We start from the raw sequence: 20,872 nt of genomic DNA, 5'->3' as shown, positions 1-20,872 counted from the left end.
ATAGCAGGGATAAGTACGAGGGTTGAATGTTGGCATATTTTGGAAAAAAACCCACACACAATGGGTTATCCTTTCTGTAATAACTAAATTACTATATTATACTTGTGTAAAGACTTCAAAACAATGTGTATCCATTCAAATTGTATTTATTTAATTACACTGTAGTGCAAATAAGTTAGGTCCATATAAACTCCATTTTGTTGTATGTACAACCTATGTCATTAGCGAGCTGATTGAGCCAGCTGGTGTAAGCATCCGCCTCATCCTCTGGAATGTACGAATCTTCAGACACTTTCTCTGTCCATCAGCTGGTTTTAGAACAGGACCGTCACATCCTTCATCCCCAAAGTAGACTGAAAGGGGAGGGAGGAGGAAAGGAAAATCAGATTTGTTGCATGTACTTGGTTTTAAATGGATATTTGTGATGCACAAGTCTGAAGGTACAGCTCTGTAAATGTATAGAATAAACACTACCCCCCAAAATACTGAAATAAAGTCACCTTTAAAATAAAATTTAAGCCTACAGTAAAGCATGAACATGTGCCCAGAAAAACATGCATCCGTGATGTTTAGATTAGACTGAATGCATGCTTCTGGTACATATGTACATACACTCTGGTATGAAATACATACTTTATGCTGTAGAGAGACACAGTCAATGGACCAAGAAAAAGCCTCAAATTACCAGTAAAGCTCAACAGAGAAACAAACACCTTCAACAAGTTAGTTCTTAGGACAACAGAAGATTTTACTGAAATTGTAACATGACCTTGACACTTTTTAAAATATACCCTAATTAAAAGTAGCTACCTACAATCACTGAAAGCTAAAAATGAGGTTTCTATACATTGTAACTATTTGAAGCTACCAGACTTAATAGACGACTTTGCAAACAATAAAGGCCATCAATTATTTGTCTAAGGAATGCTTGGTTCTGCAGAGTAACCACAGTTATTTCAAAAATAACAGAAGAGTCATATTTTCTTCAAAAATCTAAATTAATTAGTTTGACTCATATAAGCCATCCAATAAAACTCAAATACCACAAGAATTCAAGCATTACTAATGCCACGACATTGCAGTACTGACAAACAGTCCCACAAGGGGCAACATGCATAAATGCACATAGCTTCAAGACAGTGACTAACATTGAAAGATATAGATCTTCATTTCATGCAGCTTTTATGCAGTGTTACTACCGTATTTGCAAAGACAGAGGACATCGGGGTTTGTTTTAAATCTGCGGTAGAAAGCTAAGAAGTTATTCATCAGAATAGAACCTTGCAGAAACTAGTTCTACAACAGATTAGAAGGGTAACTTCCACGGAAAAGGTACAGGAAGTCCCAAATATTGAAAGCCATGTGAGATTAAGAGAAAGGCCCTCCCAAGAACTTGTGGTTTTCTGTCTTCCTGTTTGTATTTCTATAGAAAAAAGAACCTCAACAAGCTATCCTTCCACTCTAAACAATTAAACATAATGGATGAAAGCAACCTTTGCAACTGTTGCTGTCCAGAGACAACACCCAAAACCGCACTGGGTTTGCGCGCACATTTGGAACACATACATACCTCCAGATAGTTGGCTCAGGCATTCCAGGATCTGCACCCCTCTTAAAACCTGAAGTGAAACATACATTACATACATATATATAAATATGCATGTGCAAATTCCTACATAGTTAAATCACCGTCAAATTACTCCAGCCCATTAAACTGCAACAAAAAAAGAAAACCTACAGAGCAAAGAACGGTGATTCATGAAGTTATGTACTAACCTGAATAAAAATTGCACATTCTTATCAGCATTAGAAAGCAGAGAAAACAAATACAAGTGCACAGTTTCATGTATGTTTGTTTTAAAAAAAATCTTATCTGCAACTTTATTGGACTTAAAATTCAGGGACCACTAGATATGTGAGCCAGAGGAAGTTATCTACGCCAAAGATCCAGACACACATGCATATGCACACATGAATGCGCAGATTTTAAATGCTGTTCAGAAAACAACCTAGTGAGGCAGTACTGGTAGAAGTGAGCACCTTAACAGGCAATGTTTTGCAAAGACATCTGATGCAGAACTTAAAAGTAATATTTCAGTAACAGTTCACTCAATTCAGAATGATAGAAATCTAAATGTTAAATCAGTTAAACCTAAAATCTTCTATTTTGACTGGCACTGTTCAAAAAGCTTTTATTACAGCTTTGCAAAGAAACAAGATATTTGTTAATCTACTAACACACAGGAAAATGAAAAGAAAGTTAAATACAAGCAGTACATCCCAGCTAATGACTCAAATACCAATTCACTAGAGCACATGCATGCTAGGGAAGGAGCTGAAGGTTCAGTGTATGAAATACCTTTCCCACCGGACTGTAAATTAAAAGTCTTGAAGTGGAATCACGCAATTCATGCACTGTTCAACTCGCTCTCAATCCTACACTTGCTATCTAGAAATGGATGTTACATGAAAAATATATAATTTCCCCCTCATTTACAGAAAATAAATAATTAAAGTTAACTTGCTTGAAGCAGGCCATGAAGGTTAATGGAAAAACTTCCATTAACTTCACAGGCACTGGGTTAGCTCTTTGAAGATAACCTTGTGTGATTTGAGACTATTAAACATCCTGACCCACTTGCTTTGGTTGCCATACTGTCCAGCAAAATTGCTTTAAAATTCATGAAGCTGTTGAGCGGCCACAGCCGCTTCAAAGCAAGTTTAGAAAAAGCAAACAAAAAAACCAAACCAAAACAACCCCCAGACTAACGACCTGTAATTGCACATTCACATACCAGGCTCTCTCATAAATCCCCTGAGCATCCCATTCTGACCTAGAAGGCCTTTCAGAGAAAGTTAGAAGCTCAAAATTTCTAAAAGTTTCCTTGCCTACATTTAGTTTAGCACGTATTTCATACATTAAAGGGTCAGTACAAAAATTTACCTTCAATCATTGAAACCAAGGACTGTGTAGCCTCTTGCCTTTCCACTGCACCACACCTTCCCTCCCAGATTCAAATGTAGTCCCAGTACAAAAGAGGTTCTTCCAATTCTATAGACTTTGAGTGCATGCCACCTCCAAATACCTACGGTAAGTAAAGGTGGCACCTGTATGTTCCCTCTCCCATCTGCTCACACTTAATGTCCTTTCATTACAGTAGACAAATTTATAAGAAAGAAATGTAGACATCGAAAAGCACACTTATCTTCTGGAAGTCTGAGGTTAAACTGCTACAAATTAGTTTCTCACTACTACATAACAGAAATGCACTAATATCAAGGTGCCTAGTGTAACTGTAAACACAATAAGATGACTTTATATGATGTGAAGTAACTTATTTAATATCTTCTGGTGTTCCTCAGAACAAAGAGCATCTTTCCCATATTCATAGATACTGTCATAAAAGTAAAATCAAAATTAGGTCAGAAAACACTGTTGAAATTCCCAGCCAAAAATTATCAGCTAAAAATAATTTATAAACTAAAAATGGAAGTGAAATTAAACATTAAACCTAACACTACCAATTAGTTTTCTTCATAGTATTTGAAATTACCTTTTACTTGTAGTTGTTAAAGCATTCATGTAACTGTTGCAGAGACCAATTTTTTCCTGACTGTTATTATGTCAAGAATCAAAGCCTTTCATATTGGACACTGCATTCCCCTCAATTAATTAAAACAACCTATCAACTTTGACTGTAAACACATCAAGTTCCTTCATGTCTGCACTCAAGGCCAAAATGCTCGCCTCTTTTAGATGTTTTTTCCAAAAGGCCCAACAGAATTCAGAGAGAAAGGAGGCCAGAAGAACTGCAGGGATAAGCCTTCCTGAGACCTCTTTTTATAGAAGTGAAAAAAAGTGTCAGGCCTTTTGCGCACGTGTATATCTTAAGTAGGTCAGGCTCTTCAACAAGGACAGCTGATGGCATACAGCCCAAACTCAGTGGTAGTGATGTCCAGCCAGACCCATAACAGGAGCAAGCCAAATACTTCCTGGGCACCAGGCATGATGCCAAGGCTGATGCTCCACTGCAGTTCAGAAACAGGAACCACATAATTTTGGGAAAGACTGTAACCTATACCTAGGTGGAAATTCAACCTCAGCCAGAGGCTGGCCGACCCTCTCAGCACCATGAAGCAGAGCTCCTGGCTACATGCAGCTTTCATAGAGTGGATCTAAATCTACCCTCTTTCAACTTAAAACCATTATCCCTCATCCTGTCCCTGCACTCCTTGATAGAGAGCCCCTCCCCAGCTTTCTTGCAGGCTTCTTTTTAAGTGCTGGAATATTGCTCTAAGGTCTCCCTGGAGCCTTCTCTTCTCTAGGTGGAACCACTCTCTCAGTCCTCATAGAGGAGGTGCTCCAGCCCTCTGCACATCTTCATGGCCCTCCTCTGGACTTGCTCTAACAAATCCATGTCCTCCCTGTGCTGACAATTCCAGAACTGAATGCAGGATTCCAGGTAAATTTCTCCTCATACACTGACTCCTGATGGCAGGAAGCATACAGGTCACCCTACCAAACCCGGCAGCCTCTGATCAGTGATTAGACCAAAGCTTCGTCTAGTGCTGAGCTCCGGTGCACACTCAGCCTGCTCCCCAGAGGGTCCTTGCCCACTGCAGCTGCCTCAGCACCTGCTCCCAGTGTTAGCGTAGAGATGTTTTTCCAACACCAGCATGGGAATAGCTTCCAGGAAGGGAAATGGGAAAAAAACCCCTTTTTAAAAGAAAAAATATAACCAAAATGCGGGAAAACTTGGGGCATGTAGCAACAGGACATGGAGTAATGGTTTTAAGCTAAAACAGCAGAAGTTTAGACTAGATATTAGGAAGAAATTCTTTTCGTGGAGGGTGGTGAAACACTGGAGCAGGTTGCCCAAAGAGCTGGTGGATACTCCGTCCCTGGAAACATTCAAGGTCAGGTTGGCTCTGAGCAACCTCATCTGGTTGAAGATCATCAGGCACTGGACAGGGTGCCCAGGGAGGTGGCCGAATTTCCATCCCTAGAGGCGTTTAGAAGATGAGGAGCACAGGGATATGGTTTAGTAGCTATGGAAGAGGGAGTTTGTGGAGTTGGACTCGATGATCTCAAAGGTCTTTTCCAATCAAGCGATTCTACGAAGATGTCCCTGCTCACTGCATGGGGGGGGGGGGGGGGGGGGCGGTTAGATTAGATCACCTTCATGGTCCCTTCCAACCCAACCCCATTCTACGAAAACTACATCACAGTTCTGTCAGTCCCGCCCCCACGTGTCCCGCAGGCCCCGGCCGCGCATGCGCTATGAGGTCGGCGAAGCCTGGGCGGCTCCGGGGCGCCCCCCCAATCCACGCGCGCGCCCTTTCTCCTGCCCTCCCCTCCCCCCTCCCGCCCCGCGCGCGCCACTGACCGAGGTAGAGCACTACGGGGATGAAGCCCCAGCGGATGGCGAACTGGCCACCCTTGAAGAGCTGCTGGAGCCGCTGCTTGGCCTCCTTGCTAAGCTTCGGCATCCCGGCGGCGACGGACAGAGGAAGAGGAGGAGGAGAAGGAGGAGGAGGAGTCCAGGCGCCTTCGTGACGCTCCGGCGGCGGGCGGGGCCCCCATGGCGCCGCGGGGAGGAGCCACCAACACCCCCTCCCCGGCCCCGGGGCGAGGCGGGGCGAGGCGGGGCGAGGCGGGGCGAGGCGGGGCGAGGCGGGGCGAGGCGGGGCGAGGCGGGGCGAGGCGGGGCGAGGCGGGGCGAGGCGGGGCGAGGCGGGGCGAGGCGGGGCGAGGCGGGGCGAGGCGGGGCGAGGCGGGGCGAGGCGGGGCGAGGCGGGGCGAGGCGGGGCGAGGCGGGGCGAGGCGGGGCGGGGCGGCCCGCGCGCCGCGCATGCGCACCCGCAACATCCGAGCAGCCCCGCCCAACCGTGGCGTTTTGCGGCGGGGGTGGGGCTGTCTGAAAGGGGGGGTTGGGGAGTGGAGAGGTGTGTGGATGTTGGGGGGCTGGAGGGGTGTGGGGTTGTTTGGGATTGTTTGGGGGGTGGAGGGATGTGTGGATGTGTGGGGGTTGGGGGAGTGGAGGGATGTGTGGATGTGGTGGGGTTGGGGGGGCGGAGGGATGTGTGGAGGTTGTGAGGAGGGGTGTGGGGGGGTTGGGAGGGTGGAGGAATGTGTGGATGTCGAGGAGGTTGAGGGATGGAGGGATGTGTGGAGGGGTTGTGGCGGGATGGAGGGATGTGTGGGTGTGGGAGGGTTTAAGGCTGGAGGGGTGTGTGGCTGTGGGGGGATTGTGGGGGGCTGGAGAAGTGTATGGGTGTCCGGGGGGGTGTTTTGGGGTGCTGAGGGGGGTGTGGATGTTGAGGGGCTGGAGGGGTGTGCAGGGGGGCTGTGGGAGGTGGAGAGGGGGTAGGTGGATAGGTGGGTGTATTTACAAAAGCTGTAGGCCTTCATCTGCCTGTAGGTGCCGCATTGATGTGTTTGTGTTGATTTCCAGGAGCTTTCCAGGTGTGCACACACTTTGGGCACCGCCTCTGGAGGCCAGGACGTGCCTCTAGGTAAGTGCAAGGAGGGATGGAGTAAAAATGTTTTGGGGTGAAACTGGAAATGTCTCTCTGTGTTGGAAATGTCTCTCTGTGTTTGATATGAGACTGTGCAATATGTTCAGACTGGAAACGTGGAGTTATGGGAATAAAAGTTTGACTGGAAATATGGGGAGAGATATTGAGCTTTTAGACTTAATATCTAAAAAATGCTGATACAACACTTAGGGTTTGTTGTCCTTACAAACTTAGATCCTGGGTAAGTACCGAGGCACTTTCTTTACTAACTAATAAATGAGTGGTCTCTGCAAGAACCCTTGCAGCGCCCTAACCCCCTAGCTACTGCCATTGACACCACTTTTAAAACATCTTGCTATGTGACATCAGTGCCATTGAGGCAGCCAGTTATATCTGTACCATGTTTTCGTTCTTTCTCAAATGGTGTGCTGCCTGCTGCTGTAATGCCAGATCCAGGTCTTCAGGTTCCCAGTATTACTGATGTGACCACTATATTTAACATTGGCGGTCTGTATCATGTCTGCTAACCATATCAGACTCCTGTCACACACTGAAGGGAGTTTAATTGCATGTGGAAACTCTGAGAAAAGTTCTTAGAAGTCACTTTTAGTGACAGTGCAGAGATCTGCTCAGATTTGTGCATAGCCATGATTTACTTACCAGACACAGTTAAAGTTCTGCATGTAATGTATTGGTTTGCTTAAGGCAATTATGAAGTTCTGTAGCCATTTTGTCACATTAAAAATATCAACAGGTCAGTGCTTTCAGATCCAAAAAAGAATCCAGAGCTGTAATAAATAACACTTGTACAAATACCTTATTTCTTCTGATGTGTAGATGCCTGCTCTGCCATTCTGAGATGATCAAAATAAAAGCTTATAGTTTGCTTTCCATGTGTGGACAATTAGCAAACTGCAAGCCATGTGAGGGACTCTGGCAGCCCACAGTGTGCTTTTGCCATGGCCTACCAATAATCAAAATTGGGGAGTGGGAATGGGATAAAAAAGTATTTTGGTGATGTGGTGGCACAAACATGCTGTCACTTTATAGAATGCACAAATAGTGTTTCCTCAGGTAAGCCAGTCCATATGCACTGTCTTTCATTCACATTAAAAATGTTGATCGGATACATCAGTATTTGTAGTCATGTAGACATAGAATCACTAGGTTGGAAAGGACCTACTGGATCATGGAGTCCAACCATTCTTATCAATCCCTAAAACATGCCCCTCAGCACCTCATCCACCTGTCCTTTAACATCTCCAGGGAAGGTGACTCAACCACCTCCCTGAGCAGGCTGTTCCAGTGCCCAATGACCCTTTCGGTGAAAAATTTTTTCCTGGTGTCCAGCCTGAACCTCCCCTGGTGGAGCTTCAGGCCATTCCCTCTTGTCCTGTCCCCTGTCACTTGGGAGAAGAGGCCAGCTCCCTCCTCTCCACAACCTCCTTTCAGGTAGTTGTAGAGAGCAATGAGGTCTCCCCTCAGCCTCCTCTTCTCCAGGCTAAACAACCCCAGCTCTCTCAGCCGTTCCTCATAAGACTTGTTCTCCAGCCCCCTCAACAGCTTCGTTGCTCTTCTCTGGACACACTCCAGAGCCTCAACATCCTTCTTGTGGTGAGGAGCCCAGAACTGAACACAGTATTTGAGGTGTGGTCTCACCAGTGCTGAGTACAGGGGGAGAATAACCTTCCTGGACCTGCTGGTGACCCCATTTCTGATACAAGCCAAGATGCCATTGGCCTTGGCTCCCTGGGCACACTGCTGGCTCATGATAAGTCGGTTGTCAACCAACACCCCCAGGTCCTTCTCCCCCAGGCAGCTTTCTAGCCAGACTTCTAGTCTGTAGCGCTGCATAGGGTTGTTGTGCCCCAAGTGCAGGACCCGGCATTTGGCCTTGTTAAACCTCATGCCATTGGTCTCAGCCCATCGGTCCAGCCTGTTCAGATCCCTTACACGTGTTAGTAATAAATGTTTAGTAATACCTAAGAAGTGCAGTGGAGGCTTAGAGTTCGTGAGTGACTTTTTAATAAACTGAATAGCTTATCCCAGTGCTGTAGTTCATCAGCAGGTGAACACTAGTATGAACCTTGGAATGTGAGCCCGCACCTTCCCCTGAAGAATATACTTTCATGACAAATAGCACGTGAAGTATTTTCTTTATACATTCTCAGCCACGAGGAGCAAGAAAGTGTGTTCCAAATAATGACACACAGTAAACGAAAGCTTGTGTTGTGTCATTTGGCTTTGTGAGAGTTAGTTTTGCTTTAAGAAGTTTTCAAAAACAATCAGTTTTGGCTTAACTCCACTCTCTGCAGCAGTTAAGCTGTTGGCATAGGTAGAAAAATACTAACTAGACATTTTCATTTCACTTCAAAAAATAAAGTGTTCCCAGTATCGTCATGCAAGCAGGGCTTCTCCAGTTCATTGTTAAGCAACCAAGATGTTTTTACTTCAATATAGTAAAAGTACCTCCAGAATAATGGAACACTATCAGTAAAACATCCAGATCTGTGGAAAACACTAATGAAGACTTTTCTGTGGTGGTCTTAGGCAGCTAGTAATATATATTCATCCATGAAAGATAGAGCTGCCACTGAAGTGTTTTATTAACTTGATTAGCTGTAATTCTGCAAGTGTTGTGCTTTCATGGCAAGTAAATAACACTAAAGCTCATTGTAGAATGGCCAAATGTTTCTGGTTTTATGTGTGAGGGAAGGAATTGAGCTTCTTATGGGGCAAGATTGAATCACTTAAGCATCAGTCTGTGGTTCAGGGGAATGTCACTCAGTCTGATTAGCTTTAGCTTGCCTCAGTTGTTTGGTGCAAGGGGTATATTTCAGGTCAAAGAGTTCCAAACCTCTAAAGCTTTATCTCAACACAACACAAAGAAAAGCCATGCAATGGTGTTTGTATCTCAGAAGGCTGAAGAAGGAGACAAAGTGAAGCGACATGTGAAAGTGGTGAAAAATCACTGTAAACTACATCGGAGATCCCTGCAGACCTCTGTTATGTGTTTGTTGTTCTCTCTTGAGATTTCCCCTTCAGTTTACTGTCAAGAAACTGCATTAAATTCATCTGCTTGGGAACAAAGTTCAAGTTTTACTCTTTTTAGGAGGAACTTATTTTGAAGGTACTAAGTTAGATATTTTGTACTTGAAGATACACTGTAAGTCAGTATAAACAATACAAGAATATAAGGAAGAGTTATTTAACAGATTTTCATTACAGGCTGAATATGATGTCATTAAAAATGGGAAAAGGTGCTATATTATGACCAGACATTCTGTTTCACTCTCTTATTATGATTAAATTTTCTCTTTTAATTGTGCTCTAGTAATAACAATTCCATTCTGTTTTAGTATCCCATTCTGTTAGTCTACTAAAACCCAGTTACACTGCAGTATTATTGGTATGGGAAATATAACTTGTCAGTTTGTAGAGACCACATTTCACAAAGAGACAAATAGAAATGGAAAGCACCAAATCAAAATAAAGAAGACTTAGACCTAGATTACTTGGGGGTGAATATGTTTGAGTTTTTGCATTCAACATGTTTTCAGAACAAATTTGGGATACAGAGCAGTAATCCATATTAAAAAAAAAAAATCTGTCCAAATTAGAATCTCTTCCATATGAATATCTGAGTGATACATGTTGGCTGTACTCTGGTCACTGTCTGATATAGGACATTTCCAAGTAAAGTGATATTGTCAGATGCCTATCTAGAAAATTAGTAAAATTATCAGTGGTGGGAACAAGATGTTAAGTGTAGTAATTCTTTATATTCAGTATATTAACTATACAATTTGTCTGTTTGAACTGAAACAAAACTAAGTGGTAACATGCAGCTGAGTGCAAGCACAGTAATGTCATTATTTTTCATTACAGATCCTGAGGTCAGTGAAGGAGAAACAGCAGTCTGAGGTGAGACAGTGTTCAACAGAACATTGTCAAATGCTTTCACACATCTTTGCGAAGAACTGCTGTTGTGCTTGAAAATTGAATATTAGCTGCTGCACAACTTTACTGTTGTTAGAAACTTGACTTTCCCACTCTCCCCATCTTCATTTAATAATGAAAATGAAGCTTTATATTTAAAGATACTGCTGCTATCTTTTACTGTTGCTGGTTCCTCTAAAAACATAGCAGTTCTTAAATGCATGTTTTTATGATTGCAGTACTTGGCCGAGGATGAAACCAATAATCTGATCCCTTGCCTTCTTTCTATGATACGCAAAAATCTGATGGATTTAAGGATTTTCTGAGGCCAAAACTAATATCCATGCTTACTCATTCTTTGTTTTTAAATTAAGGGGTGTTTTTAGCATCTGAGAAGTGAAGATTTCAGTAGGAGGATTTTCCTCTAAAGATATTTGAATATATACCTTTTATTTGTCAACAGATCTCGACTATATTTTTGTTGCTGGGGAATAAGTTACAACAGCACACATCTATAAAGACTGTAAAGGACTTAAAAGATGCTTATTTTAGGAACATTTTTACTATGATTGAAACAAGATGAGAAATCAGTGAATATATTGTGATTTCCAAAACAGTCTGCTCTCAGTGTACTTGTTTTTATACTAATCCTGACTATAGTATGTTGTATTAAGGTGGGGCAGACATGAAACTGAGAATGTAAGTCTTTGCACTCAGCTGATGGCATTGCACATGAAAATTAAATACTTCTCTTTGATACAGAACACAGAAGTGGAGTATTTGAAAAATAAGAATTACAATCAAGTCATATTCTGCTTTCTTTCTTCAGTGAGCATTTGTTGGAATAGTTTTTCTCAGCATCCATCTACAAAAAATAAACATGCTGCTGGAACTTTTCCTGACAATAGAATATTTGAAAATCGTAACTCATTGATGCACAGCATTCACTTCACTGATTTACAATAGTGCTTTTGGATGTACCTTTTCAGATTTTACAAAATAGATGTGTACAACAAAAGCTACTAATTATCTCCTGGTTATAAACAAAGAGAAAACAAGTACAAAAGCAAAAGGGAGCACTTGAATGCAAATGTGCTGGGTGGATGTGGAATATGTCCATGTGGGTTTTCTGCTAGAATGTGAGTTTGTTTTCGCCTTAAGTTACTGTTATATGTATATATAGTTACTGTGTATGTCCCTAAGTATCTTATTTCTTTGATGCCTCCAAAAGGGGAAAGGTGTTTTTTAAAATTAAGATTTTTTTAATTAAATTTGAATTTAGCGTAACTTAAAAGAAATTTAAAGTATGGCTTTAATTCTTACTTCGAAGATAGTCTAGGTTTTAGTGTTGTCATTATAGTAGTTTTTAAGAACTTTTGCAAATTGCAGAGCTCATAGCATAAGAGGTAAAAATGTGTACGTTCTTATGTTTTACTAATTTCAAACTATTGTCAAGTACACACAAAGGCATATATTTTCTATATATTGACAGCCTAATTCAGATACTTGTAAGTTCAATTTAGATTCTTTCCAATAATGCATAGAACACCAGTGACCTTTCAGGGGAATAACTGTCAGTGTGACAGTGCTGCTGCTTTTCAGTTAGGATTATTGAAATCTCAAACAGTAATCTTCTAGAGATGCAGAATGGAAGTCATTTCAGATTCTGTTTTTTTAGAGTCCGGTTTAGGAGAGTAATTTGTAACAGTACATGCTGGAGCGATTAGTAAGGGAAAAAAAAACCAAAAACAGAACAGAAACCAAAACAGTAAGGACAGATTAGATGTGTGACTTTCACTGCTGTAAAATATTATATGAAGTTCTAAAAGTTTTATTTTGAATTATAGCCATTTCAGCAAGAATATTGGCAGATGCAGAGGACATTCAAGGAACTTTGAAAATTCCTTATGTTCTGCTTTATACAGTCTGTTAGGCATACTTAGCACAAGCTATGAATCTGACCCTGATCTTCAAGCATTTGAAAGGTCCAAGTAAAATGGCATTTATGTGATATTTTTATTCTTTCCCTTTTTTTCAAGTGCATGTTAAGTACACATCTACAGAAACCACATTTTACTCTTTTATTTTAGGTTTAGGTAACAGTCACAAGAGATTAGGTGCTGTTAAGTGTAATGAAGCGTGAAGATGACAAGATAAATGAACCAGAGGCTTTTCAACTTGATCACATCCTGCAGTGCATAATGGTACAGATTTTGTATTCCAGACACAAATGTCACACTGAGGTTGAAATCATACAAGATCAAAATATGTGAGTAAGTATACCTAAGATAGCTTCCCCCACAATTACCTTCCTACTTATTAGAGTACAGGAAGGAGAATGAGTCCTCCTGAGTTAAGAGGTAAGTTAATTGAATGTGGGATTTGTGATGGAAAGGTCTCTCTAAAATAGACACAGTAATAAATATTGTTCTGTCCTTTCACATGTTAGGAGGAAAGACTGCTTCTAGTGACCAAATATTAGACTATATTGATACTGGTCTCGTTTAGGAGATTAGTACTTGACTACTACATTTAGCACTATGTATTAAAATTGTTTATGTATTTTTCTTTAAAATATTTTTCTGTAATTTTTCTATTAAACGTCTTTAAAACCATGTACAGAATGTTACTTCTTGTCTTGTATGTTAGTTCCAGCAGCTCTGATATGACTGATATGCTGGTAGGCTTTTGAAAGCCCGAAGAACAAGAATCTGCCGGGGAGCCTCAATGGGACTTCTAAAATAAATTTATACACTATTACGTTTTTTTTTTAAATAAATTATAACCAAAGCTCTCAATAAATTGTACCAGCTTCTATTAATATAGTTCTTCCACTTTATTACAGAATGACACTATTGATGCAAAATTTATTGGCAGTATTTCATTAAAGCCAGTGGAGGGCAGACTTGAACTGGAAACTATTTTTGCTACTTCAGTTACTTGAATTTAAAATACCAGATAGTCCCTCGAGCTCAAAGCTGGTGACAATCTCATCACTTCTGTACTATTCTAATTACACTTGTGCTGGATAAAAGCTTCTTTACAATTGCTGTTTGACAAAATGAGTGTTTTGCTCTGTCACAGTAGGAATAGTGAATGTTTAAATAAAGATGCTAATACAAAAGTGCATAAGTCAGTGTGTTAGCAGCTGTGTGTTATTCACGGGAAAATCCACGCTACTTAATAATTAACCATGTATATTTTAAAATGTTTTTTTAAAAGCTAGTGAATATAATTTTCCCCATTTTGCAGATGAAGAAACTGAGGAATAGAGTGGCAGCCTTGCAAGTTACCCATCTAGATAATCTACAGAAACAAGAACAAAATCCAGATTTCTGAGATCTAGTCCAGTGCTCAAGCATATCTTTTGTACTGTGATGGACTACGACATGTCTAACTTGCAGACATTATAGGAATGATTGCTATCAGCCCAAACTGCTGAGGCTGAGGAACTTACACTAATGGAATAGGCAGGTAACCTGACAGGCAGGTTGGAGCTCTTGAAAAGAATATTCTCCTCAAGAAGACGGGTGGTGATCAGATGGCTGAAGATCTGCTTTAAGAATAGTACTGTATTATTAAAACAAGTACTCTGCATTCTTATATATGTCATTCTGTTCTACTCTTCCTAAGGAATTAAGAGTCTTTCTGTGTAGACTTATAAAGCCAATTCCAATCTCAGTGCTAGGAAATGTATGGTTAAAAAGTCAATTTGGATACAGGGGAAGGATTAAGATACTAGTAGACTGTTCCCCCCTTCCCTTTATCTTTAATTATGAAGGTTTCAAATTATGAGTGCTATAACAGGCTTCCTATTAACTCACCAAGCCCACTGTATTTACTATACTTGTGGTCAGTAACATCCCTAGGAGCAGTGTGACTATTTCAATTTCTTTATATGCTTAGGAGGTCATTACCCATTGTAACAGCTCTTTTGGAAATATACGCTGTTTTTTTTTTAATCGATAAGCCATAGTGTAAACTGTTCTTTCTGTTTCTCAAGAAGACTGGGAGCATGCTGTTACGAAGCATGCTGTTCCCAAGACTTGTGTAACATATACCACAGAACACTTGGTGCTGAATATTGAAAGCTCCATTTGTAGAATGAATGAGTACATTGCACAGTGCATTTTTTCCTTTTTCTTTCTGATTATTTGCAGTGAACATTTATTCATGGTGGGAATTAGTCATTGGTTCTTAAGAGGCCAATGAAAAGGACCGCATTGAACATTGTTAAGCTATTAAGGTGTTATTAATTTTTGGTATATTTCCAGACTAACATGAAAGTAGGAGTTAGAAATATCTGGCAGTGATTTAACGTAAATTCAAACATTGTGGGAATTATTCCAAAACATCTTACTGTAAGTTCACGCAATGAATTTCAGGTAGCACTTCAAAGAAGTAAGTCCAGAGACAGACATGTGCAGGGACGTCTTTCAGACAACTTTATGACAGCCTGTTACTGACTTTTCAACTCTGTATTCAAGAGTACTGTGTGAAGGTTTGTAAGAACAGATTATAAGAGAGTATGCATTGAATTCCTTTAAGATTCTTGAGGATTTCTCATTTTACTCCTTGTACAGCTGACATCTCCAAATAGTTGTCACTTTCCATAACTCACAGAGGCCTGAAAATGCAATTACCTCAAAAGGGAAAAGATTATTTTTCTCCTCTGCAGAAGGTAAGCTCTCCTCTTCTCAAAATAACCACTAATTGAAGACATTTATTTACAGGCTAATTTGATAGTAAACCACTGTATCCCTTAGCTCAAGAAGAAGTGAGAAAGAGAACAATTCAATTAACTAACACTACTGCTTTGAGAAGTGTGGTTGTCAGTGTCAAACTTCTTTAGTTCATCCCTAATTATAAATTGCCACCTGTAAATTTCAAGAAAACATTCTTTTGTACTCCCAGGGCAAATGCTATGATTTTGAGAAGGATAAATATAATATAACATATTTTGAGTCTAAAATTAAACTTTAGTTTCAGCTTAGCACCAATGTTTTCCAGAATGTTTTAGATTGCTATATTTCAGTGTGAGGAGAATTCTTTAAGGTATTGCATCGTGCATTTGCAATTTTCATCTTTGTTTGTAGGCTGTCCTGTTTAACTGCATCTGTTAGAGTTACTGACATAGGAAACACAGCCACAGTGTCACAAATGAATCCAGTTACAGAGAAGAACAGGCTTAATATGAAAAAATATTTCAAGATTCTACTTCCAAGTAATAGCGAGTAGCTAAAATAGGGCCAGGAACACTCAGGCTCCTCCTGGTCAGTTTTCAATAGTGTTTTTTAATAACTAGCTGCAAAAGACTGATTAGTGACTTTACTGTGCTATCCTACATTTCAAAGTGTCTAATGCTATCGTGTAGTAACATGCTCTAACACTGGCTGCTAAATGCAGACTCGCCTCTCATGACTCCATAGCCAGCACTGATTAGGGCTAGCAAATCTCAGCTTCAAGAGTTAAGGTGAAGCCAGGATTTTGCCTCCTGTCAGCGATAACATAAAACTTCCACTGCTGAGCACAAGCAAGAAGATAGTAAACCATGAATGGTTTGCCCTTCTCCCACTAACAGTAACTGTAGAGCAGTAACTTCACGGCACCCATAAGAGCAGTCTGTTCAAACCCTCCAGCACGTCATGGGAAATACAGATTGTCAGTTTTCCCTTTACTCTTTTGGCATAATTTTCTTATTTGTTATTTTTTTTTCAAGCTGCTTATACTGGCCCCCTCAGTGTTTTAATTATTTTATACATATTTCAGCATTTTAATAAGGCTGTGCTTCAGCAGACATACGGGATGGAGCCCTCCCCAGATTTTAGTTTTCTTTCACTGACTGTGATACTTTAACATTTACAAGCTTTGTTTACATTTAAACAGAGCATTCATCTACATGCTGTCAAAAGTTGTTTGTGGCATTAAATGATATATTTTAGAGAGATTATAAATACTAGTAAAAAAGGGTCAGGAGTATCTACAGCAGCTGTAACAGAAAAATGAAGACTGATATGAATGGAAGTGCATGCAAGCACCAGCAGGAGCAGCAGAATAGAGGATTAAAAGAATGAACTGTTTCATTAACACAGAAACCCATTCCCAGCAAAAAAAAAAAAAGGAATTGCTTTATTTGTGTTGAGGCCAAAGACCTGTACTTTGAAAACGGCCACGACACAGACAACCTCTAAGCAAAAGACCCAACATTACCAGGAGGATGGTAACAAGGCTGCAGCATCAGATATGCCTTGCCTTTCCTGTCGGGAAAACCCATATGTTGCAAAGAAGGAAAAGCAGGCAATGGGCAGCAACCTGGCCTATCATTTATGGAAAACAAAGTAAGCAGAATTCTGATGTAAAAGATAACCACATATCAGCTGATGCCTCCTAAGGGATATGATGGAGCTGTCCAGAAACTACTTTATTTTCCTCAGTCAAGGGGAACCTTGGGCATGTAGGGAAGTTGGCATCCCTGTTCCTTTGTGTCAAAATCAAGTGATCCTGACAAGGCCACTTGGGCACCTATGTATTGGTGCTTCTGAGTATGTGAGTTTTGGTGTGAGTGAATTAAATCTGTAGGACAATGAGTGTGAGGGGATAAAACCAACTTGCTTAAAGATTCTGTGAATAAATGCCCCCTTGCCCTTTTTTAACAGCTTACACTAAATTTTCTCTCAACAATTTCTCTGTCACAGTGATACTGCATAGTTACACAAATTCACAGTCGTTCATCTTGAGAACAGGGACAGAATGATTCATGAGTTGATCTAACTGCTGCATTCATTCCTGGATGTGGCATAATAACAAACTGTGTCAGTTTATCTGTAAACTTATGGAAGATATTTCCAATTTTTTTTTTTTTTTTTGTTCTCTAGTTTGCTCAACAGACAAGGACTTCATACAGCATTTCATAACATGGAGTTTAAGTTTCCCTGAGGACCCTCCTCATGAACTACCAGAGTAAAATAATAGTAAATCATGATTTATTGCTAAAGAACAGTTATTTTGTGGAAAGCCACAAGAAAAATATAGGGTTGGAGGGAAAGTGAAGAGGGAAGGGTGAAAAAGTCTGCTTTAAGCTCTTAAACATTAATGAAAATGAGGAAACTACATGTTAACCCGAGACAAGGGTGATATGGACTTGGCCAAAGTCACAGTACGACTCAAAATTGGTAGGATGCTTGAATAATGCCTTCTAACACCCCATACTGGCATGGTTCAATAGCACCAGAGGAGACAACTGCTAGCAGGACTGTTACAGTGAGGCTGAGCTGTAGCATGTGGAAATGGAGACTGGGATGTATTGTTTCTATCATGAGCTTTGGCAGGCTTCACATATCAAATCTGTAAATGACAAGATTAGGGCAACAAACTACACTGCCTTTTGCACTTGCCTGTAAAAATCTGGTGGGAAAATAAATATCCTAGTCTTTCTCTCTTACCATAGTAGCATTAAGAGAAGCCATGGTATATACATCCATTTAGCTGTGGTGTACATAGATTATATTCTTGAACTCGTCACCTTGATGTCAGTGAGGTTCAACATCCTTGTGTTAAGTACTACAAAAGACTTCCTCCCAGAGGAGCAAACAGAAGTTACCTGTGAGCCAGCTCTGTTTGGTCTTAGACATATCACAAACAGAGCTTAGGCATTTGTTCTGACACAATTATATATTTATGTTCCTGCAGAAAGCAGGAACATTACTGGTAGCTCACCAGCCACTCAACTTCTGCTGTCCCTGGAGGTAACCGTGAGCTGGTCTTTCTAAATGTTTGTTGACAGTATGACACTTGCTGATTTCGCCAAGACTGGTAACATGCTCATCCCTGTGTAACAGATTCCTTCACAGCAAGAGAAGGAAAAGAGGGCAGGTGATATAAGGAACTGGTGCTACTTACAGACCAATGTCTGGCAAGATTAACCAAAGGCCTGATAAATGTGAAAACTTTCAGAAATTAAGTTTGTTTCCAAACACTTAAACTTTTTACTATTCACCTCACAAACTGGATTTTCTACGCAAGTAAAATATCTTAAATCCAGAGCAATCTCAAAATTGCCTTCTCTGGAGTGTCTTTAGATTTACAGAGCTTGAGAGAATTTCACTCCGTACTTGTTCTCTTACAATCGACGTTTAGAGGGCTTGTGGAGCTTCTGCCTCAATATATATTTGGCACAGACTTTACCTCAAATCAAAAGATGAGCACTGGGGAGAGAGAAAGCCTGGTTTGTTAAGAACCATATCTGCCAGACAATAAATAGATGTGTTTGGGAGGAAAAAGTGATATACCAAAATAGGTTTATACCTTGTTTGCCCCATCACACAGCTGGACCAGTTGTCACTAGAATAGGTGACATGAGGTATACTCTCAGTCACGCTGACTACCAAGAGCTGCTAGCGGGAGGAGATGACTTGACTACCAGTGACTGCAAGAGGGCTAGCCCAGCCTGTGGTGACTACAAAAGCCACCCCACTGGCAGTGATCAGGACCTCCTATGCTATGTCTGGTCCCTCAGAGCTGACCACAACAACTTTTTGACTTGCAGGGCAAGACAGGTCACAGCAGCCCAGCACAAATAATAATCCACTTTCTAGGTCATCTCCAAGGATTAAGAGTCTTAATTTAGGCATTACTAAATTGAGAAGGGCAACGAATCTGGTGAAGGGGCTGGAGAACAAGTCTTACAATGAGCGGCTAAAGGAACTGGGGTTGTTTAGTCTGGAGAAAAGGAGGCTGAGGAGAAACCTTATCACTGTCTACAACTACCCGAAAGGAGGCTGTAGTGAGGTGAACGTTGGTCTCTTCTCCCAAGTGACAGGGATGAGAGGGAATGGCCTCAAGTTGCACCAGGGGAGGTTCAGATTGGACATCAGGAAAAATTTCTTCACTGAAAGGGTTATCAGACACCGGAACAGGCTGCCCCGGGAGTTGGTGGAGTCCCTGGAGGTATTAGACGGGTAGATGAAGGGCTTGGGGATGTGATTTAGTACTGAGCAGGTACAGTTGGACTCGATGATCTCAAAGGTCTTTTCCAACCAAGCAATTCTATGATTCTATGAAGTTACAGAGCCCCAGAATTACACTGTTGAAGTTTAATTAAACTGTGAAAGCAGCCAAGCACCAGGTACTGGAAGTACTTGGGGACATGATTTACTAGTAGACAGGTACGGTTGGAAGTCTTTTTCAACGTAATAATTCCATGATTCTATAATTCAGCCACACTAGATGTACTCAGTCTTGGCTTTGTGCAAGACCGCAGCATCCATAGCAGGCAGCAAGGCAATAACCAGGAGCTGAAAGGAAGAGGTGCATAAGCCACCGCCAAAAGGTACAGAAACTCTCATCCAGCTGTGAAACAGCTCTATTTTGAAGCTGTTGAAGAGTACTTTCATTAGAAAATAAACAAGCCCATCGGACAAATCCTATCACCATCCTGAAAAGACCCATAAACCTACCTGCATAGAATCACGATATAAAGACGCCGGCCCGGGCATCACTTGCAAATGAAGCTCAAACTATTGAATCTCCAGGAGTAGGGGACACATACCGAGGAAAAGGTTTGGGCACTTATTCAGGGAAGGGGTACTTTGTCATCTGCTGATAGATACCTGTTAAATACAGTTTCAGTTAACTAATTGCAAGACATAAATCTGAGGGAAGCTAACCGAAAGATAGGCACCACTAACAATCAACTTCTGAAGTTTAAGAACAGGTAGGGAGACCATGGAAAAGACACATACTGTTATTTTTGATGTATTTTTCCTTGTAAAAGTCCCATTTAGGAACAAGCATTTTAAAAAGCTGCCATTTCTTTGTAAAAAGTTCGTGCTCTGAGCCAGCTCTGTATAGATGGCAAGTGTTTCTCAGATAGCAAGGTCAAGATTAGGTCTGGCAAGTGAAATACAAAACATTAGAAAAACACAGTGCTGCTCAGCAGCACCACTCTTCTTCCTGTACACGCCAGTGAGAAGAGACCTCAATTATGGAATCTATGTCTTGACACTGTAGCTGTAAAATGCCTTTAACTATTGGGATCGGTTCCCTTCCTCCAGAGCCAGGTTTGCACTGCAGTCAGAAACTGTGGTATGGTCTCACTCACCTGAGAGCAACTGAGTTTCTGTTAACTCAAAGGGAAAGAGAAAAATTTGATAAACACCACCAGAAGGCTATAAAATCATGCAGTCATTCATGCGACAAGAGGAAATACATTCCTTTTACCTCAAGCCGTAACGCTGTGACATCTGTGCAAGCTCTCGGCAGCATTTGTGCTGTTGTGTCTTGCTTTTGTTTTTAACCTCTTCACCTGGGCTACTCCATTTCCTTCCTTCACAGGAATCATAAATAATAGCTGTTCCTTATGAAGAGTTCCTTACTTGTTTTCTTTTCCTGCTAGTTTCCAAGCAAGCCTACAAAC

General features: G+C 41.0%; 1 protein-coding gene and 1 non-coding gene across 2 annotated transcripts; one reads left to right on the top strand and one right to left on the bottom strand.

Annotated features, from left to right (window-relative positions):
• Positions 1-130: 130 nt before the first annotated feature.
• On the bottom strand, positions 131-7,037 carry TOMM7 (translocase of outer mitochondrial membrane 7). Its single transcript, XM_054057894.1, has 4 exons — positions 6,998-7,037; positions 5,388-5,918; positions 1,571-1,619; positions 131-353 (listed from the first exon to the last, which is right to left on the bottom strand). The coding sequence occupies exons 1-4, from the start codon at positions 7,035-7,037 to the stop codon at positions 338-340; spliced, it is 636 nt and encodes a 211-aa protein (XP_053913869.1). The 3' UTR covers positions 131-337.
• Positions 7,038-10,701: 3,664 nt separating this feature from the next.
• Positions 10,702-10,789, top strand: LOC128851543 (small nucleolar RNA SNORD93). The gene has a single exon (XR_008448911.1). It is a non-coding gene; the product is annotated as a small nucleolar RNA SNORD93 (small nucleolar RNA).
• Positions 10,790-20,872: the final 10,083 nt, after the last annotated feature.

This window comes from Cuculus canorus, chromosome 2 (assembly GCF_017976375.1).
Source record: "Cuculus canorus isolate bCucCan1 chromosome 2, bCucCan1.pri, whole genome shotgun sequence".
NCBI lineage: Eukaryota > Metazoa > Chordata > Aves > Cuculiformes > Cuculidae > Cuculus > Cuculus canorus.
The sequence above is the reverse complement of the archived record's forward strand: the minus strand, read 5'-3'. Positions and strand labels throughout refer to the sequence as shown.

Bases quoted from the DNA above. Each gene is read 5' to 3' on its own strand.
- TOMM7 (XM_054057894.1), bottom strand. From the start codon at position 7,037: ATGATACAGACCGCCAATGTTAAATATAGTGGTCACATCA. The intron at 5,919-6,997 runs GTAATACTGGGA...CCCCCCTTTCAG, and splicing joins TAAATATAGTGGTCACATCA to ACAGCCCCACCCCCGCCGCA. The intron at 1,620-5,387 runs GTCAGTGGCGCG...GTTTCACTTCAG, and splicing joins CCCCGTAGTGCTCTACCTCG to GTTTTAAGAGGGGTGCAGAT.